The sequence below is a fragment of the Mesoplodon bidens genome (genome assembly GCF_964165515.1).
Source record: "Mesoplodon bidens genome assembly, chromosome: 10".
Lineage (NCBI taxonomy): Eukaryota > Metazoa > Chordata > Mammalia > Artiodactyla > Ziphiidae > Mesoplodon > Mesoplodon bidens.
In genome coordinates, this window is record NC_138172.1 from 37027399 (window position 1) to 37054577 (window position 27179).

Sequence of the window (27179 nt, forward strand, 5' to 3'; positions counted from 1 at the left end):
TCCCAGGCCCCTGCAGCCCGGACTGCCAGGTGCTTTGATTCCGCTCCTCACTCACGGCCTCTGCTCAGAAAGGGGAGCTGGAAGGGAGCGCACAAGCCCGGATGTGGGAGTCCCGCCACACCGCCGTTGCTCACCAACATTTGGAACTCGTCTTCTCGAGTTTGCTGGTGGTTTTCCACTTGATCCTTCAAGGAGCTCTTCCTCTCGGTGTTTCCTCAAGCACTGACTCAAGACTAAGGGGTTCTCTTTCCTTTCATTGTCTTTAGCCAGAAGTGGATTCCCCCATCCCACCAGGCAGGGGCAGGAGTCAGGAGTCGATGCAGAGCCAGCCCCAAGAGCCCGTCAGCATGCCCCAGACGCTGACCAGCACGCTGGAGCGTATTGTAGGCCAGCTGGACGTCCTCACCCAGGTAGGCCGTGACGTGAATTCACCCCATCGTCTGCACTTGGCCTGGCATTTGGACCATTTGAAGTTGGCCAGCGGGTGCTGGTTTGTTTGTTTTTTTTTAATCTGTCAAAACTTTCAGTATTTCGTCTTTTTTTTTCTCTCTCTCTCTCTCCTTATCCTAACCACATTACTGTCATCACACCCAACAAGGTTAATGATAATTCCTCAATACCATCCAATATTCTCAGGGGTCACTTTTAACGGGTTCAGGACACACAGAGGGAGAAAGAACTATGAAGGTAAGGACCGAGGGGATGCAGGCGGCACATTAAAGAGCCGAGGTGACGTCGCTCCCGGCTGCGGCCCTGGATCAGGTGCCCAGCTCCCCGGGCCTCCCCGTCCCTGCTGTCATTAACTGCGCCAGGCCAGGTCGAGGCCCGCTCGGAGCCGTGAGCTCCTCGCCTCCTGGCTCCCAGGCGGCGACCCCAGCAGGCCCGGTGCAGCTGAACAACCCACTGTCCCCAGATACCGGCGAGTTCCTGGAGGGGAAACGATTGACACAGCTGCCTGCACTGCGCCCCGGCCCTCCCCCACAGTACCTGCATCTCCTGGCAGGGCTGGGAGCTGCAACTGGCTCCCGAGCCCAGCCCACCCGGGTCCCCCACAACCGCTCTTCCTGATGCCTGTTCCCGCACCGAGCTCTCAGCACCGCGACCTCCGGGTGCTGGATTTTTTTTAAAATATAATTATAATATACCTATTTTCCAGCCCAAATTAATGAAATAGCAGTGCCTGCCCTGGGATCCTGGCTTTCAGAGCCATCCAATCCCTGGCCAAGCCACTGGACCCCAAAATCACCAACACTGAATCCTGCCAGGGAGTGCCCACCCAGTGCTGGCCTGGGCCACAACAGAGCTTTGAAAGAAACGCTGTCCGTTCATTTGACTCTTCGTTGGGTGGGCACTCGAGGGATATGCCAGGGAACAGCGTGCAGTGAGTCAAGGCATCCGAGAGCCCAGGCTCTGGGTTCGAGCTGGTGCTGCTTCTTATCCTCTGAGCGACCTTGGAGACATCCCTTTGGCTCTCCAAGCCCTGGTGTGTTTATCTGTGATGAGCCTGCCATGTTTGTGGTCAGGATTAAAGGAGATGAATCTGCAGGAAGTGTTTGACCTGTGCCTGGCCCTAGATAGCTGCTCAGTAGATGTTAGCTGTGGCACTGACCACCCTCATCAGGGAGATCACCATGGCCCCATCACCACCAGGAGCGTAAGTGCATCTGGCAGCTCATAACACAGACTTGCACTGCAGCAATTCCAGTGAGAGCAAAGCGCCCTGACGAGAGGTGGCAGCCAGCACTGTGGGCATGCCCAGTGGGGCATCTTCTCCTGGGGTGGAAGAGCAGTGCTGCAGAGGGAACAGCCTGCCTGCAGGTCTGGAGGGGCCATGGGCATATCCAGGCAACAAGCAGAGCCCAGCACAGCTGACATGGGGCATGTAGGTGGTGGTGGCAGCTGGGCCGAGGCAGGATTTAAAGGTCCTCAGGCCCCTTCCCTCCTGGGCTCTGGGTGCAGAACCCCCCCGCCCCGTCTGTGCTGGCTCACGGCTAGAGGGGGGAATGCAAGAGGGAGGCCGAGGACCCTTGGGTCTCTGACAGAGATGGAGCTGAAGTGGCGTGGCGTCCCTTCCCTACCTCTGGATCTTGGGCTAAGTGTGAAAACCTCCCCAACATTGTGTCCCATGGTCCACGGCATGTCACAGCATCCCAGCTGGTACTGCACACCCTGGACCCACTGAAGGAAGGACATTTGAGGGGAAAGGTCAGGCATCGGTGACTAGGGGATGGTGGGACTATGCGCACATCATACAGACATTGCCGAGAGCCTCTTAGCCCTGGAGGAGGAGGCGTGTGCTGAGAGGGAGATGAGCAAAGACTTAGAAAACTTCTCCCACCTCAGAGCCGTCAGAAACTGCCAAGCCTGCCTCATGTTCTTCACAGCCTCGTCAAGTGAGAGTTCAGGGGAGGTGGAATGAATTAGAACTTTATAGGATAAAATTGGAAATTAAGTCTGAGAAGGTAGTTAAAAATAGCCTCATTGGATCCAGAGGAGTATAACACTAGAAACATTTCCTGTCACTGTGTTTTAAGGGCGTACATGGAAGGTTTTGTTATGTGTTAGCAGTCAGGAGTCTGGTAGTAACTTTGTAAGAAACTGGCATCACAGGGAATAAGTGAAACCTTGGCCTGTGGCCGGGGTCACACCGCTCAGCCCCTTTGCAAATCCAGACAGCACTGCCCCCCCACCAACGGCCAAGCCCATCAACCAGTCACCCGCTTTGCCAGACAGTGTGCGTTCCTGAAGGCCACAAAGTGTGGCGTGTTCCTGATGGAGTCAACATATTTTGAGGCAACTTGGGACCCACAGATGAAGCCCCCAGCTGAGACCTTAGAGTGCAACCTGTTTTCAAAATGGTGTGGGGAGGCGTCTGCATGAATTTGCATGCTGCCTCGGGCTTGGTCGCCAGTTATTTTCCAGGCCCACATCCCCTCCTGGAGTTGGGGCCCTAGCTGAGGTGTTTAGCTCCAGCCAGAGCTACCCCTCCCGTTGGGACCAGCCTGGCTGCGGGCAGCCCCCTCTCTGGAGGCTCCCCTGAGGCCTAGAGCCGGGTGACCACCGCCATCCTTCTCCCCATGCAGGTAGCTCAGCTGGGGCTCTGCGCCTACTTGGCCCGTGGGTGTTGGCCTCGGATGCTTTCCCCTCAGCGGCACTCCTCACTCTCCTGGCGTGCGCCTCTGCTTTGGAGGAGCAGGGGTGTCGCGGCCACCCCGACACTGACACCTACCTCAGAGTTCTCTGTCTGAATCATGCTGTTCTCCTCCGTCCCGCCCCATCACTGCCCTTTCCCTCCCCCACAAGGAAGTCTATTTCTAAGAGGCCTCTGAGAGGGACACTGCCTTCTAGGTCCTGTGGGCCTCCGTCCTGAAGAGCATCCTTCAGGGAAGAAGCCCAGGGCTGCAGTGGGCAGCGGCCAGGATGTTTACTGAGCGAGTCACAGAGCCTCCAGTCCCGAGTGACAGAAGGCGCTCCGCTGTGGAGGTTAACTGTCTTCAGAGCCTGCCTTCCCGCTCAGCAGGCTGGATGCGGCCCAATGGTCGAACCCTCTCTGGAGGTGTGTGGCTCATTTGGCACCCGTCTGAAGGCTAAGGACCCGGCCTCAGTCCTCGTCCGTGGACGCTCTGTGCAAACCAGAGGCCCAGAGGTCAGGCGGCTGAGCGGGCCTGGAGGAAAATGTGGCTCAGAGCTTGTTTGGGTGCAAGTCCTGGCTTTCCCACTTCTAGCTCAGTGACCTTGGGCAAGTCACTTAACCTCTTCATGCCTCAGTTTCCAGATCTGGGACACAGAGCTGATAATTGCATCCACTTCACGGGCCTCTTGTGCGGATGGGGTGTGTCAGCCAGTGTGCAGCTCTTTGAACGGTGCCCAGCAACGCCATGTGCTGCCGATGTGCTCAGTGCTGCTCCTGCTGCTGACCTTGTCACTGTTCAGGGCCTGGCTGGCATGGGTGCAGGGGATCCTCACGACGGCACCAGAAATAGCTCCCCAGTTCCCCCTGCCTCCCTGCCCAGGAGATCCTTTCCCCCGCCCTCACAGCAGGTGTGGAGGGTCCCCTCCGTGCGCACACGTTCGCTGAGCCTTTTCTGTGTGTGGGGCCCTGAGCGAGACCCAGTCCCACCCTTAGGAGGGCCCAGGACTGAATCTGCTGATGTCAGAGCCAGGCCTCCTAGGAGGAGCAGGCAACCAGGACCGTGGGAGACAGCTGGGCAGAGTGCGCCAGACGGGAGTCCTGTGGGCCCGGTGGAGAGGGCCACAAGTCCTTTGGCCTGGGCTAAAAGAAGCAATGTAGGCATTTGCGCTGCTGGTGCGGCCACTGAGCAAGGCAGAGTTGGGCCACACCCATGCTGAGGGTCTGGCATGGAGTAGGGACAGGGACACAGAGAGGTTGGGACCTGGGCGGGGGGTGGAGCTGTCAGGGCCCTTCCCCCAGGAGGCGAGTTCTGCAGCCGCCCTGGCTCAGGTTCACCGCAGGAGGGAGGAAGGGGGTGAGGAGATGGGCAGGGCAGCACAGCAGTCAGCCCCTGCGATGCCGCTGGGCTCCCGAGGGAGTGAGGCGCTTCCTTTAGCCCCCATTGGAAAGCAGACTGCCCCAGGGACATGTGCGGCATCTGAATCCAGCCCTTTAACTCCTGAATTGGGGTTGTGTGGTTTTATTTTTTTAGGAATACCTTTTTAGTAAAGTGCATACATTGTTTTTCAGAGGTGTATTTATTCAGGGAAATAGGATGGGATGGCCTTGCAAGGTACACAGCCCTTCGTGCATCTCACGCCCGAACAGGTTCACTCTTCGGGCTGCCCCAGGCTGTCGGGTCCTCCCACAGTGTTGTTTTAGATGGGAAGTCCTCAGAGTGTGGGGATCACATCCTCATGATAATTTTCCTCCTGATGTTTATCTGAGGCCTGCAACTTTCCAAGGGCTTTCCTCTGCAGCCCTGTGTTATCCTCCTGCCTGGTGCTCACAGGTCACCTCATGCCCGGTGCAGATAGGGTGTTGTGCCTAGATACGGCTTGTGCCTGGACCAGCTCTGTGGTCCACTCAGCCTGGGGCTTCTCCAGGATGCCAGGTGATCCTGAGCTCGACCTGCTGTAGGTCAGAGCTTCCCCAGCTTCCCTTGCTAACCATTTCTATGTAGTTAGGTATGGCTTCATTGAGAAGTTTATCTGCAAACCAAACTTGACCTTTCTGAAAGTTAAGGCCAGAAGCTCTTGCTCAGCGCTCTGATCACAGAGCCCAGCAGGCCCGGCCCCTGAGGTCACCAGCCAGAGAGCACACCCCCTTGCCCTGGCCCTTCTTTGTGTGGGGGAAACCCCCCCTTGCCCCTGTGAGATTGCTGTTTGGGGCCTCACTGAGCTCCTCAGTACCATGATCCCAGCTGGACACTGTGTCCTGAGCTGCCAGGGGGTGTTTGGCCTTACACGTCCCTGTCAGCTGTGGGGAACAGAGGTACCTCCCTTGGGTGTCAGGGCTGCTCTGCTCAGCCCAGTGAGCCACTGCCCATTAGCCTGGGCATACTTGCCCTCCTGGTCTTGAGGGCCAACTCCACCGCTCATCAGCTGGGTGACCTTGGGCAGGTGATGTTACTCCCCAGAGCCTCAGCTTCCTCGCATGTAAAGTGGGGACAGCCAAGCCTGCTCGTGTCCTCTGAGCACTATGGTGAAGCTCTGGGTTACCTGGGTGTGCTAGGTCGATGTTCTCCAAGGGTCAGTGTGGGAAAACACCAGGGTGGTCAGGTGACACAGGAGTGGACATTCCACGCATGTCTGTAACTGCTGGAGTGCCAGGAATGCTTTTGAGCTGCCAGTGAGATCTAGTGGTCTGACTAGGCATTAGGATGGGAGGGAGACAAAGAGGAGGTCTTTCCCCATGTCCAGGAAGGAGGAGGGCCCAGGAGGTGACGAGAGGGACTGGGTGCCTGGGGACTGTTGAAAATCAGGGGTGGGTCGTGGGGCCCATTAGATGCGGTCCTTGAACCCAGACCCAGGCACTGGGGCCAAGATTGAAGCTCTTCAAAGATGTATATATATATCTTGTGACAGCCATCCTCTGAATTGAGTTACCGTAATGGTTGTGGGGGAAATAGATTTCCTCACGATGGGATTTAGGTTTTCCTTTGGGTGACTTTTTGGTTTTTCAAAACCTCTCATGGGAATTCTCAAAAGCAACTAGGGCTGAGGTCACACGTATGGGTGCTGGGAGCCGTGTGTGTGCCCCCCCTTCCTCTCGGGAGCCTGTCCTGGGCCCCACCTTCTCCCCTCCCCGTCTGGGGAGAACACACACCTGTCCTGTGGCCACCCTGGTCACTGTCCTGCTGGGCCTGCCCCAGTCTTCTCTTCCTGAGATAGATGGCTCAGTCCCAGAGGCCTGCAGGAGTCAGAGCAAAGCTCAGACCAGGAGTTAGAAGCCGCAGATGCTCTGGCACAGCCTTGCCATTTTCTGAGGAAGCCATGGTTTCCTCCTCCACTGAGGGGAAACTTGAGGCCCTGCCCATCTGTCTGCCCTCTGGGATGGGCAGCAGAGGTCGGCGTCTCAGGTGGGGCCAGGACTGCTCTCAGGGCCTTCTTTCCATGAGTCGCCCCTCCCCTCCACCCCTGGCCGGGCCTCTCCCCTTGCGGCCACTCCAAGAGGAGGGGCTCCAGAGTGGACCCCTGCCAGGCCTGCCTGCTTGGTGATGGGCATTCAGAGGCCCTGACCTTTCCCCTGGTGTTCTTCTGGGGGTTCTGCCAAGTGATTTAGGGTCCCTCTTGCGGGTGCTGGGACGCTCACCAGTGAGCAGGGAGAGGCTGTTTTCACAGCCAGAGTCCCCTGGGAGCTCACCTGCCACCTTGGCTCCCTTCACTTCCTTCACAGGCTCCTGAGTGACAGAGGTTGGGTGGTGTCTGGAAGTTGCAGGGGCCCTGGGTCTTCCTCAAGGGCGAGGGCGTGGGCGTGGGCGTGGGGCACAGCTCGGCAATGTGGGCGGTACCCGGGAGCTAGGGAGGCTGCAGTGAGGGGCCTGAGCCCGGCAGGCGGCCGGTGGTTTCGCCTCAGAAGCCCACAGCAAAGTTATTTTTGACTCCGATTTCACGTCTTGCTGCTTTTTAAAAATACCAAGCCATGAAATTCCTGCTCCAACTGTTTTCTCATGGCAGCTGTGCTTGAGGCTGGCCACAGCAAGGCTGTGATGTCACACATTCAGGTTCCTGTGACTCACTGGGGGCCGCTGGGCTTGGGGACCGGAACATGTGCGCCGTGGGAGCAGCCGCGGGCAGGCCACCCAGCCCTATGGTTTAAAGGTCCAGGTTGTTGCTTGCAACGCTGCTGACCAAACTCAACAAGGATAAGGATTTTGGCCTGTTTGCTCTGGGGAGTTGGATAGAGTGACTCATTGCTTCAAGACACCCTGCCCCTGCCCCCCAAGGTCCTGGCAGTTTCCTATCTGATGGGCTGCTCGGGTGAGGCATCCCACACAGGGAAGGTGGGAACACTGGGCAGGCCCGGTGTGGGCCGAGCTGCCTGACCACTCTCAGGGGCTCTCGGGGTCCCTCTTTCCCGGACGGACCAGCTGTTGTTTGTGGAAAGAGACTCCAGACTTTAGAGCAGTTCTGCCATTTTCCCTGGGGGCGGGTCCTCCCAGGTGTGCCCAGATGGAACTTGTCAGGCAGGTGTGCAGTGAAAGCACCTCCCCGCCCCCACCCCCAAGTAATCCCCTTTTGTGAGGTGTGTGCAGCCCTCCGGACGGCGCTCGCACACCCAGGCAGGGCTGCAGGGGTGATTGTTGCTGGTTTCCGCAAGAGCGGGCCCTCCCTCCACAGCAGCCTATCTCGCCACTTAGCCTTGACCGTGTATAATGTATAATCCCAAGTGGGTTTAGCCAGCCTCCTCTTCCTGGATATTTAAGGGCTGCCCTTGGGCCAGAGTCGACTTCAGGACAGCCGGACCTCCTGCCACTTGGGGTTTGGAGACTTGTTTTTCCTCTGTTAAGAGCCTGCTTCCTGGGGACAAGGGACTGAAGACACTCTGGTCTGTTAGACACTTGGGGTCTGACTCTAGCCAGTTGCAGAGGGGCTGGGCCCTGGCCCTTCCCCAGCCCTGTTGCTCATTTTGACAGTTTATCCAGAGGCTTCTCTGGCTTTGCAAATGCAGAGGCATGGGGAGTACCAAGTCAGGGCCAGTGTGCTGGCAGCAGTCAAAGACGGGGCGAGCTTGTGTTTATTATTGCGTGAGGCGCTGGATGGCAGCTCCATCTTCTATCCTGTCTGCGGTTATGGCAGAAAGCACCCCCTCCCCAAAGAAGCTGCAGATGGAAGGCCCCTGCCCACCAGATGGGCTTGGGATGGCTGTGGTTACCTCTGGGGCCTGGGAACATTCACGGTCTTATGAGATTTCCCCTGTGAGGCCCAGAGCAGGCCTGGAGCTGGGGGCTGGGGAGCAGGGGCTGGAGCGGGAGATCTAGGAGAGCTAGGCCCATGCAGGGACATCTCATTCAGACTGACTCTGGATGATTCTGAGAGGAGGGAGGAAGGGGACCCAGGCGATTTGCTCTCACTGCTCTGAGGACCCAAGGGCCCTCCAAAGAAGGGTCAAGCACAGGCCACAAGAAGGGGCCTACGAGTCTTCTGGTTGTGACAGGCAGCCCCAAACGGGCCTACATGGCTCTGAGATTAACCAAGCCCCAGCTGCCCCATGGCCACTTGGCGCCCTCCTGCATGAAGCGCCGTGAGAGATGGGTCGGGAAAGACTGCAGTCGGGCCTGCCATTTCCCTCCGCCCGCTCTGCAGAGGGCCCTGTCTGGGCCTGGACTGTTGGTACAGACCCTCACTGTACCCATAGTAGCCTCAGCTCTGGGGGAGGAGAAAAAATGGAAAGGAGCTTTGAACTCAGCAGAGCGTGGCATTTGGGGGAGCGATTCTCTTCCCCCCATTCTGATCTGGGCCTAGGTGGTAGCTCCAGAAAACCAGCCAAAATGAGAGACTGGGTCTCCCACTGTGACTCACCAGGCACTCCACAGGGCAGGGGGAGCCTGTGAGCCTTCGTCCCTGAGGTGGGCCTGTTGGACAGGGGCCACAGCCTGACTTGCCAGGCTGCACTGAGTTTTTCCAGGCCTCCAACAAGCTACCAAGCAGTCTCTCTGACTTGTGATGGTTGTGTTTTATTGGGTGCTGGCAAATTAACTATTTTATATGGATTGCTGAAAAAGTGAGCATCTGAAGAAAGGGGATACTGAAGGTGGTCAAGGCCAAGGTTCATGCCCCACTGTCAGCCCTGTTTGGACTTACCCTGGAGCCAGAGTACAGCTGAGCAGTGACTGGCATCCTGCACCTTGGGGCCTGTCCCTATCAGACGCTTGCCTTCCCTGGTGGCATGCCCATGGCTGGCAGAGAGATGAGCTTGAACCCAGGCCAGGGTCAGCATGGTGGGGGGTGTGGCTCAGGTCTTCCTCCTGGTGTGGGTAGCACCCCACGGGTCCCCGCAGCATCCGGTTTTAATGGATGGTGGTGAGTGGCCCCACTTTTAATAGCTTCTCCTTTGGGGGTAAGCAGTAATATGGAAAAGCCTGCGTTTATTTAAAAGGAGTTGCTATAAAGCCATAAGGTAAGTGAATTAGCCAAGATTCCTTAATGTCATAGCTAATCCACCAATAGAAAATAGTGTCTCATGCGCTTCCGGAAGAGAGCTAATCCTCGTTAGAGGTGGGGGCTGGGGGATGCAGAAACGCCCAAGAAATCCTATATCCCTGAGACAATGTGAAGCAGAAACATGGACCTCTGGGCTCAAGGGACAAAAGCTCATTTTGTGTTGTTGACAGCAGACTGTGGGGTGACGAGAGGTGGTTAAAAAGACAGTTACTGAGCCCAGAGAGGTTGCGAGGAATTTCTGTAGAAACTTGTTTTTCTGTGCATCAGCTGTGTGTGATGCTGGACAAGTTAACATGTCAGACGTCAGCATGAGCGGGAATCTCCACTCCTCCCCCTCTAAAGTTTAGGCCCCGAAACTTTTAGTCCTCGTCAAATCGGCATGAGGTGGGGAGGGGAGGAACTGGGCTGCTTCCTGGATTCCTACCCCACTTTGCACACCCCTACTTCCTGCTGAGGCCAGGAGGCTTCCTCCCTCCCAAGGCCATCTGGCGGTGGCCCTTCGGGCTCCAGCCTGCCCACCCTCCTCTCCCTCCTCCGCCAGCCCCTCAAGCCCACCAGGTCCAAGGCCCAAGCTGGGGGGAATGTTCCTCACCAGCCAGACAGGCTCATCCGCAGTGCCCCAGACCCGGGGGACCTGGACTGGCTGGTGCAGGACCGGCCTCCTCTGCATTCCCGTGGCACTCAGGGTCTGGCCTGTGTCCATCCAGCACTCAGTGTGCACATGTGATGCTCCAGCAGCTGGGCCTGGGAGCAGGAAGGGAGTGGTGAGCGAGAATAGACAGAAATCCCTGTCCTCGTGGGGCTGGCACTCCGATGGCTGTCAACAGGCCGCTCGAGGGCCAGTGTTTACAACTCTGACTCGAAGGCCCCTGTGCCACAGACCTTCAGGCGCTGGGCCGAGGCTGGGGCTGAGAGGCAGGGCCTCTGGTGGTAGGAAGAGCTGGGCCCAGACCAGCAACCCCAGGGAGATGGGCTGGCTCCTCCGGCCCCCATTCACCCCTGACATGTGGCAACGGGCTGGCCAGGGCATCATCAGCAAGCCAGGGCCCCGTGTGTGTGCACACACACGTGCATGAACACCGAGAGCCAGAGCCAGAGCTGCCAGGAGACAAGGCAGAGCCAGGCAGGCGCTGAGCCCAGCAGCCCCACTTTGTTTTGATAGCTCACAAGACCCCACAGCAAAGAGATTCCCCTTTTGTTGCATCTGTTTTAGATCTTTAGAATCTGAGTTAAGTCAAAACCCTTCTACAAGGGAGATTAATTCCACACTGTTCGATCTTTGCAGTGAAACCATAGGAAAGTTAGATATTCTATGCGTCACTGTAGAGACAGGGGCGTTGAGCCAATGGCCAGCCCCTGGATGTTTCCTACAGCCTGGCACAAGTGCCCCCAGCGGCATGGCTGGGTGACTGTGCCCTCGCCCTGAGACCCAGGGCACCTGGGACCCCCTACCCCCCAGGAATCTGGCTCCTGTGTTGGGGGAAGGGCGCTGGGGTGCCCCAGCCCCTCTGGGGAGACCGCCTGGAGGAGCCAGAATCAACCATAAGCCTGGAAATGATTAAAAAGAACTTTCCATCACAGGAGAACTTTAAGAAACAGCCAGACCACCACGTGCCCTGATGGCTCAGGCCCTACGAGGCCTGACCACAGGCCACCTTCTTTGGAGCCTCATCAAGCCCCATCTGTGTCTAGGGCCGCCCCCTCAAACAGCCCGGAGCTCAGTCATGGCCCCTTGCGAGCTAGGGTAGCCATGTTGCCCACGGTGCACCCCCTGCCCAGAGCACGTGCCATGTAAATAGTAGCTATTAATAAAGTGTTGGGTTGGCCAAAAAGTTCGTTTGGGTTTTTCCGTAAGATGTTATGGAAAAACCCGAACGAACTTTTTTTTTTCGCCAACCCTATTACGATGGCTCTACAAGAGATGCAGGGCACAGATGAGGAATCCGAACCCCTGGTCAGGTAACTTGCCCAAGACCACTCAACAAGTTAGTGATCAAGTTCAGATTTGAGCCCAGGCAGTACAGCTCCAGAGCCTGTGCTCTTATCACCTGGGACAAAGGTGGGGACCAGGAGTCACTCTGACAGCATTTTCTAAGGCCCACACCTGTGTCACAGCCATGACATGGTGAGAGAGGAGGAGGGCAGGGACCCGAGCACTGGGGGGTGGGGAGGGAGGGATGAGGGGGACTTCTTGGGGGAGCAGGGCCAGAGCGGGGCTTCGAGTAGGTGGGCTTTGGGCAGGGGGAGCAGTAGTGACCGGCAACGCAGGCCTTGAGTGCCATGCGAATGCCACATCCAAGAGTCTGGCCTTTCTTCCTGAGCTCTTGAACAGAAAAGGAATATAACAGAAGCAGCGTGGAGGGCAAGCGGGTGAGGAGTCACCAGGAAGCTGAGGCAAAAGGATGGGGACTGAGAAGAGGCAGTCACCAAGTGGGACATGCCTGGGGTCCTCAGCACTAACTGTATATTGTGGGCCCTGGGGTCCTGGGTCAGGCGAGGAGACTCCTTGGACAGAGCCCTGATGCGACTACCGCTCCCAGCCCGACACAGCAGCCAGAGCGGGCTTGGACATTCCCTGCACCCTCGTCAGCCCTTCCTGCGGCCTCCCCGACCTGCTCCAGTGCCCTTCCGTGCTCACCATTCCCACTGCCCTCCCCCGGCCTTCTCCCAGGTGCTGCCTCTGCCCTACACGCATCCCTTCTTTCAGCCTGACCTTCTCCCCGTGCTGTAGCAGGTGTGTGCTTGTGTGGCACTCCTACCCCCAACCGTTTCAGCCCTCTTGCCCCACTGCCCCTTTTGCCCCATTTGGACACTGAGGTCCCAGTCTCCTGGCTTCCCGAGACTGCCATCCCAGAGCAGTTTTAGTTCCCCCTTGCCACAAGGCAGAGTGCTAGAGGAGGCACGTGGCTGGATGTCAGCTCTCTGCTTCCATCGTCAGTCTCTCTGGCCCAGTCACCCTGTTCACCTCTGTGCCACCTGTCTTCCATGTTCCAGGGAGGCCCAGGAGGGCCTTACAACCATAGAAACCAATACCACTCACCTAAGAGGGGCCCCATGCACCCTGTGGGGCTCTGCTTAGAGCAGGAAGTGGCCGTGGAAGTGCCCTGGCTGGGGGAGTGGGGTCTGCTGGGAAAAAGGGTTACCCGCAGATCTGGACAGCGTTGGGGAGTGTGGTGGGAAGGCGTGGAGTGAGTGAGGCCTGCACACGTGGCAGCATTTCATAAGGAACTAGCCCAAGAGCTGAGAAATGTGGAGAGAACGGCTGGCTGGTCACCCTCATTCTTTTCCCTTCCTCCAAAATGTTATTCACTATCAATCGTGGCAGTTTTGCCAAAAGCCCGCCCAGATAGGACTGGTACTGCATCCCCTCAGTGCCTGGAAGCCCCTAAGAGCCAGAGTCTCTCGTTGCTGCATGTGATGGGCACCTGACAAGTGTGAGGGTGGATGATGATGGCAGGAGGGCTCGTGAGGGTTCTGTGGCCCCTCAGAGCTTTGTAGAAGTTATGGCTCCAGTTTTCCTGCTACATTTGCACACCAGTTATGTGCAAGAGACCTTCAATAAAGGTGGCGGCAGCAGTGGCTCTGGAAGGAGGAGCAGCTGCCGGAAGGGACCTGGCTCCGGGGGTGAGCCTTGGTCCGTTTCTGAAGTGCCAGTTCACTCCCTCTGGTTTCACCACCTGTTGTGAAACTAGGCGGCCATGATCAGTTCCCAGGCTGAGCCCCTTCTCCCAGAGTCCACTCTGGATGCAGTGCTTGGAAAGGTGGCCACGGGCATGCAGGAGCACCATCATCCCTGGCTGTACCTCCTCGGATCTGTGAATCTGGTGAGGCAGGGCTAGGGAGTGGAGGCGTCCCATTCCTGTCCCTTTTGGGGTAAGGGCCCTGGGACCCCTCCTCCACCTTCCTTGTGACCACCATACTCTCTCCCCTGCTCAGTCACTCCAAACCAACCACACTGGCCTCCCGACAGTGCCACGAGTGCGCTGTGTTCTCCTCTGTCTCAGGGCCTTTGCACCTTGTGCCTGGAACCCACTTCCTTTGGCCTGTCCTGTGCTGTCTCCTCACAGAGGCCTCTGGGCCTCCTGTCAGGCTTGGAACTCTCCTTCCCAGGTCTGCCGGCCCCAGAACGCGTGAGCCGAGTCAGGGGCCTGGACTCCACGCGGAGCTCAGTCCCTGTGGGCCAGACCGACACATCCTGCTGCTTTTCTCTTTGCCTTCTCCCTAAACACAAAGTGAAAAGGGGATGAAAAGGAGGCAGAAATGAGTACTGGGGGGGAAAGAGCTGAGGAAAAATGGAGGACAGGCCCACCTCAAGAGGAAACCAGGCTGAGGAGAAAAAAGGTTTTGGCAGGGCTGAAGGAAGGGGAGGACACACCATGAGGAAGTGGGGGCCTGGGAAGTGGGCGGTCAACAGGAGAAAGCGGGGGCAAAGGAAGGGCCCACAGAGCCCCGGGAGAGCATGTGGGCCTGAAAGAACTGCGCTGCTCCACAGGGCTGTGGGCAACTTGCACCGCCCCCATTCTGCTCTGTTCCACCCCTTCCGAGGGCGGGGGATTTATTCTCCCGGGGAGCCCTGGACTCCTGCCGCCTCCATGCATTGCCCGCAGAACTCTTCCCTGGACCCGCGTGGAGCCCACGGGAGTATCGCGGCCCGGCCCCTCGCAGCTGTAGAGTCAGGCGGAGGCCCCGTGGACCCACTTTGCCTTCTCCCAGCATCACAGATGCGTGAGGCCCCGTCACAGGACTCAGGGGTGGAGGCTCTCCCCTTGGCCACCTCGGAGGCCAGTGGAGATACACAAACCCAGGCTCTGTCCCGCGCAGGCCACTTTGGGCCCCGTGGGGTGCAGACACCTGATGACTCGATGCCAGTAGAGAAAAGGCATCTGAGGCAGCGAAGTTTGGACCCGTGGCTCTGTCAGAATGTCCCCTGTGCTGTGTTCCCTCCCACTTGGAGTTGGGGGCCCCAGGTACCAGACTTATCACTAAGGACAGGCATTTTGGTGCCACTTCTCCGCGCAGCACTACAATTCAGAGGGGACTAAAAATAAGAGCCTGTCACTTTAAAATTGGTTATTTTTACACCACTCAGAAGGCCCTTCAGGATGTTTCATAAAACGTCTTACACTGTTGAACTGTGAGGGAGAGAAGCCTCTCGCCCTGTTAGTGTTGCCCCAGTAGGAGACAGATCACAATGTCTTCTCCCCCCTCGGCAGAAAAGTCTGGATCTGAATGAGATGCCCTTGCTGAGCCTCTCCCAGGGGGATTTTCCTCAGAGAGCTTCAGTGGTGAGTCATGCTGGGAACCCCGCCCCCTAGCCCGAGCTGGCCTCTTCCATGCTCTTGGGTTTGTTCCCCAATGCCTCCAGCATCCTCCTCCCTATTGGGTCCCTGGGTTGGGCCGTCCCTCCATCAGTGCCCACTGAGGGGCCAGGCTGCTTTCCAGGGGGGTTCAGCAGCATCACTGGCATGGTCCTGAGCCCTGGCCAGAGCTCCCAGTTCACCCGCACCGGATTCTCCTCTCCAGTATCCAGGGGCTTGTGGATTCACTGCCCTCTCCCTCTCCCTGTCTTCCCCCAGCCCCCTCTCCCCCTGTTAATGAGGATGATCTGAGAAATGCAGAATAACCAGGCTTTTTCCGCCACCACCTCATGCCTGCCTGACCCTCCCACCCCCCTCAGAGGGGCCTCAGCCTGTCCAGTGTGGTGCCCTCGGCCTCTCCTGCGGGGCCCATCCTCAGCCTGTGTTCTCGGCCTCAGGAGCGTGTTCTCTCTTGTCCCCCATCTGACTCACCACCAGATGGTGGTGGTTCATACCTCATGGATATCTGATTTTGCCCACTTTCCTCCTTAGCCCCCTCCCCCAGTCCAAGCCACCATCATCCCCTCTCATTCTCTCTTGACTGCATCATGCCTAGTCACAGCCACACAGCCACTCCCCGGGCCATCCCCATGGAGCAATCAGAGGGGTGTCATCCCCGCTTGGCCTCGAACCCCCAGCACCTTCCTGCTGCTCTGCGGCTGAAGATGAGGCCGCCAGGTGTGGCCTGCAGGGCCCGGCCCCATCTCCTGCCTCCTCTGAGGCCCCCTCCTGCTCGTTGCCTTCCCTCCCACCTCGGGGCCTTCCTGCCCCTCTCTCCTGGTGAACTCCTCCTCAGTCTTAGCTCACTCCCTTCCTAGGGCCACCTCCCGTGGCTCTCACCAAGCAGCGCCTTCCATTTTCCCAGCGCAGCCCGCTGGTCTGCTTAGCGCTTGCCTCTTCAACCCGCTGCGCACCCTGCGGGCCCAGCTGAGTCTGTCTGCTCTGCGCCATTGTCACCCCGGCCCTGGCACAGGCCAGTACGGCGTGGTGCCTGGGGAGGATCTGAGTGAGTGAAGAGTCTAGGGCCAAGGTTGGCAAACTTTTTCTTAATGATAAATATTCTAGGCTCTGGGGGCCATAAGAGTCTGTCACAACTACTCAACCTGCCACTGTAGCCAGGAAGCAGCCATAGACAATATGTAAGCAAATGGGCACAGCAATAAAACCTTATTTACTAGAACAGGCAGCAGGCTGAGTGTGCCAACCCTTGGTCTAGAGAAACAACAGAATTCATTCAACAGCAAATGGGAGTGTTTCTAAGGAAACAATTTTCCATGAGAAAGGGCTGTGGCTTCCTGGAAATCGCTGGTAACAGCAGGAGAAGGTGGTTCTGAAACAAGCCCCCAGGTGACCCTCCCAACAGGTGTGACTTTGAAGGTGAAACTTCTGGATCCCCTATGACCTTGCCCCAAGAGGCTCCCACATGGCTTGCAGGTGAAGGCCATGACCCTGGGAGGCAGACATTGTTGGGCGAGGGGTAACAGTGTCCAGGCGTGGAGTCTGAATTCTGCTTCCTGTTGCTCCCATTCAGGGAGGGAGGTGCCTTGTTTGAAGTCAAGCCCAGTCTTGGGAGGGGTGGGGCGCCAGCAGTGACTGGGGCGAGTACCAGAGCGTGTCTGGGGGCTGATCTCTTATGCTGTAGCAGCATAAGCACCCCAGTGAGAGAAGGCATCTGAAATTAAGGTGTTAGGGTCGTTTCTCATTGCATATCTACTAAAAGGTTCTTGTCGGTATGTCCCTTTTAACCCTATAATATTGCCTTTTCATAGCTCAGAATTGTGACTTCTGTGATAATTCCAAACCTAAATGTTTAGCCAGATAAGAGACTCTACTTCATGGGCATTGGAGGTGTCTGAGGCCTGGGAACTGCCTTGGAGAGTGGCCTGATGGTGTGAGGGTGCTGCTGGGTGACCCTGAGGGATGACCCTTCCACTCCTGCTCATTTAATCCAGAGCCACCAGACCAAGTGGCTTGGACAGGACAGAAGGTGGCTGCCCCTGCGTGAGCACAGAGGTCCAGGAGCATGTTCTCAGGCTGCTTGAGCTTGGCCATAGGGTGGGGGACAAGCAGGTCTGCTGGGTCACAGGGCCAGTAGCCCTCAGGTGATGCCAGAGCGAGTGGGGGGGGGTGCGGCGGGGGAAGGAGTAGGTTAGGCCTCTCCTTATCCGTGGTGGATGGAGACAGAGCACAGGTGCACAGTTCCCGGTGCCTTAGCCAGCACTCTGAAGCCAGGCCACCAGGGTTCACAGTCCAGGTTTGTCATTTATATGCTGTGTGACTTTTGGCAAGTTAGTATCACTTGGTCGGTGCCTTGGTTTCCTCATCGGAAAAAATGGGGGTGATACAGGCTCCCACACTGAGGGGCCATTGTATGGAATAGAATACTTGGCATACCGTGAGCACTCCGTGAGTGTCAGCTGTCAAGAGCAGCCCCTGGAGCAGAGTGTGTCAGGAATCAGAATGGCCCCCAGAGCCCAGTCCTGGGTCTTCCCTCGAGTCTGGGCTTCACACCCAATTACAGATGGGACCTCGTGTCTGGATGGCACAGGGCCAGGGAGAGAGCATGAGCTGCCTGGTTTCTCCAAGGTCAACAGACAGGAGGGCCCTCTCTGTGGAAGTTTGGACCCCATAATGAAGGAGTTCAGGCTAATGGCCGTCTTTCCCAGACACGTTGCCCAGACAGGTCTGCCCAGCAGCCAGAACCCTAGACTCCTCAGCCCCTTCTCCAGTTTCCCTTTGCCCTACTTAAAATTAAGTCAGAGGCCCACGGACACCCATGTCGGGCAGGGCCATTTCCTTTTTTGACACCTGCCACCACACGCAGCTTTCAACTCCTTGGGGACTTCGTGAGAGGCTGGGACCAGGTCATTCGCCCTTGAATAAAAGGAAAGCAAGGTGACTGGGCTGGGAGCGAGGACTTAGAGGGACTGCAGAGGTGTCTGCCTTTCCAGTGCTTCTCCTCACCTTCCAGGGCAGGCGGGCCTTGTCTCCAGGCCTGGGGAGCATGGGCACCATGTGGCAGGAGGAGAATTCCCAGGGCCGGGCCAGAGCACAAGGTGGGGTGAGCCACAAGCAGCCTGCTTGGCGTGGCCCTGAGCCTCAGGAGGGCACAGCTGCGGGCTCTGCTCTGCCCTCTGGGTGCTGAGGCAGCACATACTCACGGAGGCTTGCTGTGCCCCTGACACTTGGTTGTGGGGATATTGCTCTGAACCAACAGGTAAAGGTCACACTGTAAACACAGCCACGTGACATGGCCTGGAATCGGTCCCTGCTAGCGATGCTGCTCCCTCCTCGCATGGGGCCCCAGCAGCTGGGGAAGCACGGTGGTGGTGGCGCGCTGTGGTGGCCTGGCTGACTCCCTGCAGGTGGCCCGCCTGCCTGCCTTCTCACTGTGTGCATCGCCAGCCCTGAGCGTGTCTGACCTCTGCTACTTGGCTTCCCCGATCGGAGCCTTTTCATCACTGGGGAAGCCCTTTCCTGGTGGAGGGAAGGCATATCAGCAAATCGGAGATCAGGGTTTCCAGGCTTTGCTTTATCAGGAGGGATACCATTTCCCATGGAAATGAGGTCCCGTGCTTTAGTGGAATGGGATTATTAAGACAAATTTGTGAAGCAGAGACTGTGTTGTAATGCACAGAAATTCGAAGTGTCCGTCCTCCTCTCCCTGGCCCATCCTTCCAGTTCAAAAGGGGTTTGGGCGGGATCATATGTGATGGGGAAGAGCTGAGTGGACTTAATCTCTGGATGGTGGCTGCCACCGAGCATCTTGGCGGAGTAGGCGGGGGGCGCAGGGAGTAGGGAAAGTGGACACCAAACACAGAGATGACGTGACTCTTCCAGAAGCTTGCCTGGGAAAGGGGAGAAGCTACAGGTTTGAGAAGGGTGGACATTTTTTCAGCCTGTTTGTCTCTAACGTGCTATGAAGCATCCCCTCATAGCTCCCAAAGGAAGGACCCCCCAACACCCTCCCCCCATTCAGGGGGCTGGTGGTGAAATAAGCGATGCTTTTCTATTCAAAGAAATTTAACATCATCAGATTTAATGCCATATTTCTACCGAGCTGAAGTATGGGCCCCCCATGGAACTAAGTAGAGGCCTCTACTTAGAAGTGAAATGCGTGGCACCCCTGGTATTGACATTGGCCCAGCACCCACTGCGTCCACATTTGGAAATTCTGTCCCTGTGAAGAAAAAAAAAGTTTTAAGTGTGTGTGTGTGTGTGTGTGTGTGTGTGTGTGTGTGTGTGTTGGGAGGGGGGATGGTGCTGGGCAGAAGAGGAAAAGCTGGCTGGCTCCCCCACTGGGGCCTGGAGTCCAGAGCCATCGGAAAAAGTCTGGATGAGGAATGATTTTGGAGCTTGGCTCAGTGTGAGTTTTGCAGCAGCCAGTGGAAACTTCCAGGAATGCTGCTCTGGGCCAGCCGGGGGCTGTTTCCGCCGCCACTTTTATGAGCTGCAGACCCCCTCCATGGCTGACCGGCCAGCAGAGGGGAATGTGACCGTCTCTTTCAGCTCAGCTCTACCTCTCAGGGTGCAGTTCATATTCCACAGGCAGCAACTTTTCAGGCTCTGTCCTGTGCCCCAGGGCTCGGAGCCTTTGCAGCCCAGCCAACTCATCTAGAAGGGGCCAGCCGCCAGGAGGAGCAGCCTCCATGAGCGGCTAACATCCATGCGGGATGCTGCAAAAATTTATAGCAGTCTTAGAGGGGAAACTCCCTCCCAAAATGTTTCAATGTTTTATTAAATATGTGAAAGGAAAGTTTCCTTTCTACTGGACCAAGGCCCAGAGCCTCCATGGAGCCTCAGGGAAGGTGGCAAAACCTCTGGGGAAAGCCCACAAATGAGTAAAATTAATAGAAAGTTTTGTTTCTTAATCTGACCCTTTTCTGATGCCGGTAGGCTGCATGGCACAGGAACCCAGCCTGCTTCATTCACAGTGGACTTGCCCAGGGCCTGGTGTGGGCCTGGACACCACTGCCCCTCTGTCAACACTCTGTCCAAAGCCAGAGGAAGGGGGCAGGTTTCTGCAGCCTTGTCTGGAAGCCAGGTTCATAGGCCAGCCGTCATGGTGGGTGTGCAGGAGAGGCCAGGGAGCAAAGGCTCTGCCTCTGGAAGTCACCCTGACAGGGATATTGTCACATGGTGGACAACGTGGGCACCATGCTGTCACCTCTCAGTCTCCAGGACTGCTGTGAGCCTGGCATTATCCTTCCCATTACAAAGGAGAAAATGGGCTCAAAAACGGGGAATTAGGGCCTAACCCCCAAACAGCACATTCCTGCAATGGTCCTCAGTGGACTCCGACAGGCAGACGCCCTCCTGGGCTCAAGGGACTCACCTCCAGCCTGGGAAGCCCCTCCAGGTGTAGAGATAAAGGGCCTGAGGTGTGGGCAGGACCCAGGTGGGGTGCCTTCTTTTGTGGATGCAGTTTTCTCACCTTTGGAATGGAGATGCTTGATGGTCTCTGGTTGGTTATGGACAGAGCCTGGCCCACATGAGCAAGTGGTCCTGCTCTGGAACTCCAGTCTAAATGCCAGATCACCGGGGCTGGGGATTCCTCACCCTTGGCTGTCTTGGGCAATGACCGAGGACTATGGGACCTGCTGCCTACTTTCCCTCACTATGTCCTTCCCGCTGCCCAACAAACATCAGAGAACAACCATCCTGAACCAGCAGGAGTGGACATGAAGACCAGAGACAAGGCACCAGGAAGGAGCCCTGGGTGGGAAGAGCTGGCATTTGTTCAGTGGGCTGAGACAGCTGAGCGGGACTGGCTGAGGGCATCCCCAGGGCAGCCCGATGGCCTCTCCATCCTCTGAGCTTGACCGTTTATTTTGCAGACAGTCTCCATCCTGGAGCAGCGGTTGACACTGACAGAAGACAAGCTGAAGCAGTGTCTGGAGAATCAGCAGCTAATCATGCAGAGAACACCACCATGATCAGGGGAGCAAGAATCAAGAGCTCGGTCGATTTGGTGGGTGACAGACTGGAGATTTGTACTGGGGAACTTAGGTAAATAAATAAAGGGGATTCAGCTCTGGGAATCACATCCATCCCGGAGCCCCAGGGGTCCTGCACCTCTGCCCTCCACCCAAGCTGTCTGCACCTGGAGACTCTCCACTTGGCTGTGGGAGGCCCCACATACCCACAGATGACCACGTTTAGTTTAATGTGAAGGAGCCACTTGAAAATGTTTGCTACCTTGGAGTCCTAAGTGGAGTCCACTTTTCCCTTACGAACCTTTCTGCCGTGTCTGGCTTCCCCCCACCGACCTTTCCCAGCATAGAAATGGACTACTCATTGGTTGGATGAGCCAGGAGTTTCCTATAAATCTGACAAAAGGCCCAAAGTGGGCCCATCTGTGTCTGATTTACCCAGGAACGAGCACTCTGGAGAGGGTGGTAGCTTTGCAGTGGCCTTGATTTCTGCCCCACACATGTTCACTGGGGCCTGATGGCTTCCTCCTCTGCATGCATGAGGGCAAAGGAAACTGAACATTAAAATGGACTTGATGGAGCTCGTCAGTGAAATGGCTTGTTCTGAGTGAGACCTAGTCCCCCCACCCCCAGGACCTATAAAGGGAGAATGAAAATGGCTTCCTGGGAGGGCCCCTGCCAGGATCACCTCTGAAGCCCAGCACACCCTGTTTGCAGCCGTTCGGGGTCTTCAGGACAAGGACAGCCAGAGCCCCTGCCTACACCCTGTCTCTCTGGCTGGCCTGGCTGGCTGCTTCAGCTGGGACCTGGAGGCCTCAGGCACCTGCCTTTCCTCTTGCTCATGAGGGTTCCATAGGCAGCTTCCCCTGCATCCTTGCAGGAAAGCCAGGCAAGTGTTTCCCATATGTCTGGGTGTCCTCCATGCCTCTGCATTCAGCTTCTTGGGGCCCAGCCAGCCAGAGAGGTATTTACCCTCCAACACACCTGCCCTGCCCTGGGGCCTGGGGGGGAGGGCGGTGTTAGATCTTCCTGGGAGCTGTCAGTACCAAGCAGCTAATGAGGTTCCCAGCCTCTGCAGCTTCCAGGTGGGAGCAGAGTCTGAACGCCTAAGAGCTTGGGCTGACAAGAGATAGCCTATGTTGAGTACCGATGAACGACAAGCCTGGAGGAGCTGCCTCTTCCACCTGGGTGGGGAGAGAGCTGTAGTCTGCAGTTAGGCCTCAGGCTCTGCCTTTGGTCGAGCTGTGTGACCTCAACGTGGTGACATAACCTCTGAGCCTCAGGTTTTTGTGTCAGGTGGTGGTGGTAACCACCCCACCAAGTGGCGATGAGGTAGGTACTTAACAGAGGCCCGTGGCTCCCCGCCCCCATCAGTGCCTCTAGGACGATGGGGGAAGAGGCTGGAGGCCCAGGACGCTTAGGAGGCCCCCAGGAACCCGCTGCAGTCTTCCCACGTGGCCCTGCTAGTGTGTAGAAGAGCCTGGAAGTCCTGCTGGTCTAAATTGGCAGGTAAGACCCTTGGCTGTCTCGGGAGGTCATGGGCTCCCCGTCCCTGGAGGCTTTTAGGGAGTCTGGGCAATGCTAAGTCAGCTTGCTCAGAGGGGACACAGCTTGGGGGCCAGGCTTGTCATCCCCTCCCATGCTGGCTGCCCTGCCACTGATGAGACGTCGGCTGCCGTGTTGCAGCCAGTGGAGCTGGAGCTCCCAGGTGTTGGGGCTCTGGTGATCCGAGCAGCCAGCCCAGGCGAGAGCCTCTCCAAAGACACAGATGGTGCAACAGGACAGGAGCAGGGTCTCCAAGGCATTGTGTAGCAGCTCTGCTCACAGGCCAGGCAAGGGTTGCCACCCATTGTGTCTTCAGTTTACACCAGGATCAAGTTTCGAATTTTTCTCTGAAATCTCCCTTTCTCTGTGGGAGAAAATGAGGATTTTTGAGGGTCTGGTAGGGATTTGGGAAATGGCCTGGGAAGTAGTGGTGTACTGTTTTCCCCTGGAAGTCCCACCACCATTGTCAGATGTAAACAGTCTGGAGAGGGGTACTCACCACCCCCCCACACACACAGCACACCCCTTGTCTGGTAGGACAATAGCGTCATGTCCTGGGACAGTCCGACCTGGGCCCTCCCAGATGGAGGCGGGCCAGAGCCGTGGCCATGGGCTTCTGGGAGAGCTTTGCACGAGTGGCCCGGGCCAAGCCCTCCTGAGGGGTTTCCTGCCACTCACACACCTGCCTTGACGGAGCCACCAGACAGATCTGGAACTGGGGAGAAGGATGGTTCTTGGACAGCTGCATTTGTCTTTAAAACAGCACAGAGACCTGCCATCTCCAAGCCTGGGGGTCAGTGTGTATGACCTCGCCAAGGCAGAGCTGTGAGGGCTCAGGCTCACATTTGGCCATGTTCTTCCCCAAAGAGTTCCTTTTCTTGCTCATGTGGGGCCTGACCCAGGACCTCACTGCTCTGAGAATCTAGGGGCCAGGTTGCTCCTGGCGGGAAGGAGACAGAAAACCCTAGGGTGCTCTGACCGCTCTGGGGACTGTCTGTCTAGCCTCAGTTCCAAGCCCCGCCCCCATGAAGGTGCTGCAGGCCCCTGAGCTGGGCAACACGGTCTGGGCTGGTGGCAGGCAGGACTGGCTCTGGGGGGTGGGAGGGAGGGAGGGCCCTTATGAGCACAGGAGGAGTGGGGGCTAGCGGGGCTTGAGGTGGCTCGGCCCAGTTGGGGGCCACATGACAGGGCCTTGTGGCGTCTCCCCAGATGACACTCCCCGCTAGCCCTCCCAGGCAGCTCCCTTGTGGCCAGGGGCTCTTCCTCATCCCCCACCCATGCTGCCAAGCTCAGAAGCAGCCCCTGGAAATGTAAATGCCTCAGCTCAGCCGTCATCTCTCCTAATTTTGGATTTTGGTAACAGCTCCCAGAAAACCAAATTGCAAATTTTTTTTTTTTTTTTTTTTTTTTTTTTGTGCTAGGAAGATGTGCTTAGGTTAGTGGGGTTTTGTTAGGAAGTACATGTCAGTGGCAGTTCCCAGCCCCCACCCCCATCCCTTCATCCCCTAATTTTCCTAACGTGAAGTGAAAGAACAGGTGTCTGTGATTTAAACTGCAATCCCCCACCTACCCTGTGCCAGATTCTCAGGGTTCCAGGGATGAATCTGTACTCCCTGCTGGAGAAACTAAGGGAAGCAGAACAGGTGGGTTGGACGATCAAGCCAGAAGGCAGCAGCTGAGTCCAACCCCTGCCCGTGGCAGGCCTGCCGCCCTTCATTCCTGAGTCACCACTCCCAGGGATACCTGACAGACTAAGTGCTGATGGGTCCCTGCAGGCCTGTGTCCCTCCAGAGACTTGAGTGGCATGAGCCAGCCTGTCCTGGAAACTGCCATTCTCCCACCCAGCACCACCTTGTCCTCTGTCCCATGATCTCCACGGGGGGCGCGCTGCGTGATGGCAGGCTGGCAAGAGGGCGGAGCAGGGGGGTCCGGATCGCCCTGGGAGTCAGGGGCACCGCCAGAGTCCAAATCCCGGCTCTACCCCCGCTAGCTCCATGACCTTGAATGAGCTCAGTAACCTTGTGGAGACCATTTGTGAGCTAGTGCCCGTCTCATCAGGCACACGCGCTCAGAGGGAGAATGTGCTTTGTGTGTGACTAGAGGGAGACTTTTGGCGGGTCCGACCCCTTCCCTGGGACTTGGCCTGTATGTCCATGGGGACGGGGTCTGATGGTCCCAGAGTCCTTCTGGCTCTGAAATTCTCGGTGGCCAGGGTTACAGTCTCTTGACACCATGGCCCATGCTACGGGGATCCCCAGTGGTAAGGAGGGAGTTGGGCCGGCAGACAGCCTCGCCCCACCTGAGGAGGCAAGCCCTCCAAACCCACCTCTTCTGCTGTCACCAAGGCCGAGGCCGCCACTAGGGCCAGCGCAGGCTTGCGGGTGGGTGTTTGTGATTGCCGGGAATCCCGGAAACCCAGCCCGCTGAGCAAGCGCAAGCATGGTGAGTCACACTATCCCAGCTCCCTGTCACTAACCTCGCTTCCTCAACGATCTGCTCAAGATGGGCCCCTGATGGCTCCAGCCTTAACTGGTGGGTGGCCATTTAAGCGGGACAGAACTGGGCCCCGGGGTTTTCTCCAAGCACCCCCTCTCCACCCCACCCCGCCCCATGCTGCCGAGGAGGGAACCACTTTGCCAAGGCGGCAGTGTCAGGCTGGCGGGCCCCAGCTCACTTCCTGTGAGCATCACCTCCCTGACACAGGGCCTTGTCCTGTTGCTGAGTGGCCTCCAGCCCTCAGTGAGCACCCCAGGCTCACTCTGGCAGCCACTCTGGGGGAAGTCTCTCTAGAGGCCCAGAACGTGGGGCGCTCACAGCCGTGCTTGAGACTGGAGTCAGGCCAGACAGCCTGGGGCAAAGCCATGAGGAAAGTTTCTGTGCCGGCCCCTCCTCCGCTGGCAGTTGCTGTGTGGAAACACTCTCCCCAGGCCCTATTTACAGAGCAAGGCTGGGGAGTGGTTTCACTTCAGGTGAGGCCACCTCGAGCCCCTTCTGCCCGGGCGCTGCCTGTAGCAGGAGGCCTCCCCCCGCCCCCACTGTCTCCTACCACCCGTGAGAAATCTGAGCACTGTCGAACGGGGACCCTGGGCAGGAGAGGAAATCATCTTCCGGCAGCTTTCCTTTCTCAGTCCTAAGCTACTCTTGCAGGCACAAGTGCCTCTTCCTGAAAGTGGGACTTTGGTATCTCTCATGGGTGCTCCGTGGGCAGAGGCTTGGCCTGCAGGAGTTGGGCCCGTGTCAGCAGTGTCACTCAGCCAACATACTGACATCAGCCCCTGGCCATCTCCATCCTTCCTCAGCTGGGCACCTGGACTCAGCTTAGGAATGGAGACTGACTTCAGAGCTGTGGCCGTCCCTGAGCACCTGGGGCCCACGTTCACCCAGTCCATGTTGTTCTCCTGGTCTCAGTCCTGGCCAAGGCCACGGGTGCCCTGCAGCTGCTCTGCTCAACTGGCCTCTCTTCCAGATCTCTGCCCTGCCCCTGCCCTTCCCCGGCTAGGCTCAACCCAGGGCCTTGCCTTGACCTGGCAGGCCTCCCTGGAACCATCCAGCTGCCCCAGAAGCCCCTGTGGTGCCCCCCCCACCTCTGCACTGAGCCCCTCAAACTGACCCCAGCCAGAGCCGCCTGGGGACATGCCCTCATGCCCACGGTTGGGATGGGAGTGCTGATCGTGTTCCCCGGGGCCAGCACACCCCCCACCCCTACCCTCGCCCCCAGGATCATTCTCCATGACAGCTGCTGCTGGATTGGCTCCCCCAGAAGCCTCTGGAACTTGGAGCTAGAGAAGCAATGTAATTAGTCTCCCCAGACCCTCCAGGCAGCAGCTCACATGTGCCTGCTAACTGGAAACAGAAGGTGCTTTCTGTTGCAGAGGCCTGGGCTGGCCCGCGTCTGGGCTGCTGCTGTGGGACTTCTTGGCTGCAACTGTGAAGTTGACCTTTGCTCCCAGGATTGCCCTGGTTCTGGGGTTGGGTCCAGTTCCCCTCATAGTTGGGGTGTGCTAGGGAATAGGGCCGTTTGTGAGGTTCTACAAGGATGCCCATGCCCTTTGAGACATGTCCCAAAGTCTCCTTTTTTTCCAGTTTTAATATTTTTTTATTGAAGTATAGTTGATTTACAGTGTTGTTAATTTCTGCTATATGGCAAGGTGATTCAGCTATACATATATATACATTCATTTTTTTAATATTCTTTTCTATTATGGTTTATCATAGGATTTTTGTTGTTGTTGTTTGGGGCTGTGTCAGGTCTTAGCTGCGGCACGCGGGATCTTCATTGTGGCATGCAGGCTTCTCTCTAGTTGTGGCCCACAGGCTCCAGGCTGCACGGGCTCTCTAGTTGTGGTGCATGGGCTCCAGAGCACACGGGCTCAGTAGTTGCGGTCCACGGGATTAGTTGCCCCGTGGCACGTGGGATCTTAGTTCCCCGACCAGGGTTCGAACCCATGTCCCCTGCTTTGGAAGGCAGATTCTTAACCACTGGACCACCAGGGAAGTTCCATATCATAGGATATTGAATATAGTGCTCTGTGCTATACAATAGGACCTTGTTTATCCACTCTCTATATAAAAGCTTATATCTGTTAACCCCAAACTCCCACTCCATCCCTCCCCTAACCCTCTCCCCCTTGGCAACCACAAGTCTGTTCTCTATGTCTGTGATTCTGTTTCTGTTTCATAGATGGGTTCACTTGTGTCATATTTTAGATTCCACATATAAGTGATA

The 27179-nt window shown here is 57.2% G+C and overlaps 1 protein-coding gene across 1 annotated transcript in view; it reads left to right on the forward strand.

The window, feature by feature from the left end:
* The window catches only part of POC1A (POC1 centriolar protein A), a 73407-nt gene extending 52401 nt beyond the window's left edge, over positions 1-21006 (forward strand). Inside the window, exons 10-11 of the mRNA XM_081246820.1 lie at positions 267-410; positions 20813-21006. Of these exons, the coding sequence (XP_081102946.1) occupies positions 267-410; positions 20813-20911 (243 nt within the window). The 3' untranslated portion in view covers positions 20912-21006. The remainder of the gene's footprint in view (positions 1-266; positions 411-20812) is intronic.
* Positions 21007-27179: the final 6173 nt, after the last annotated feature.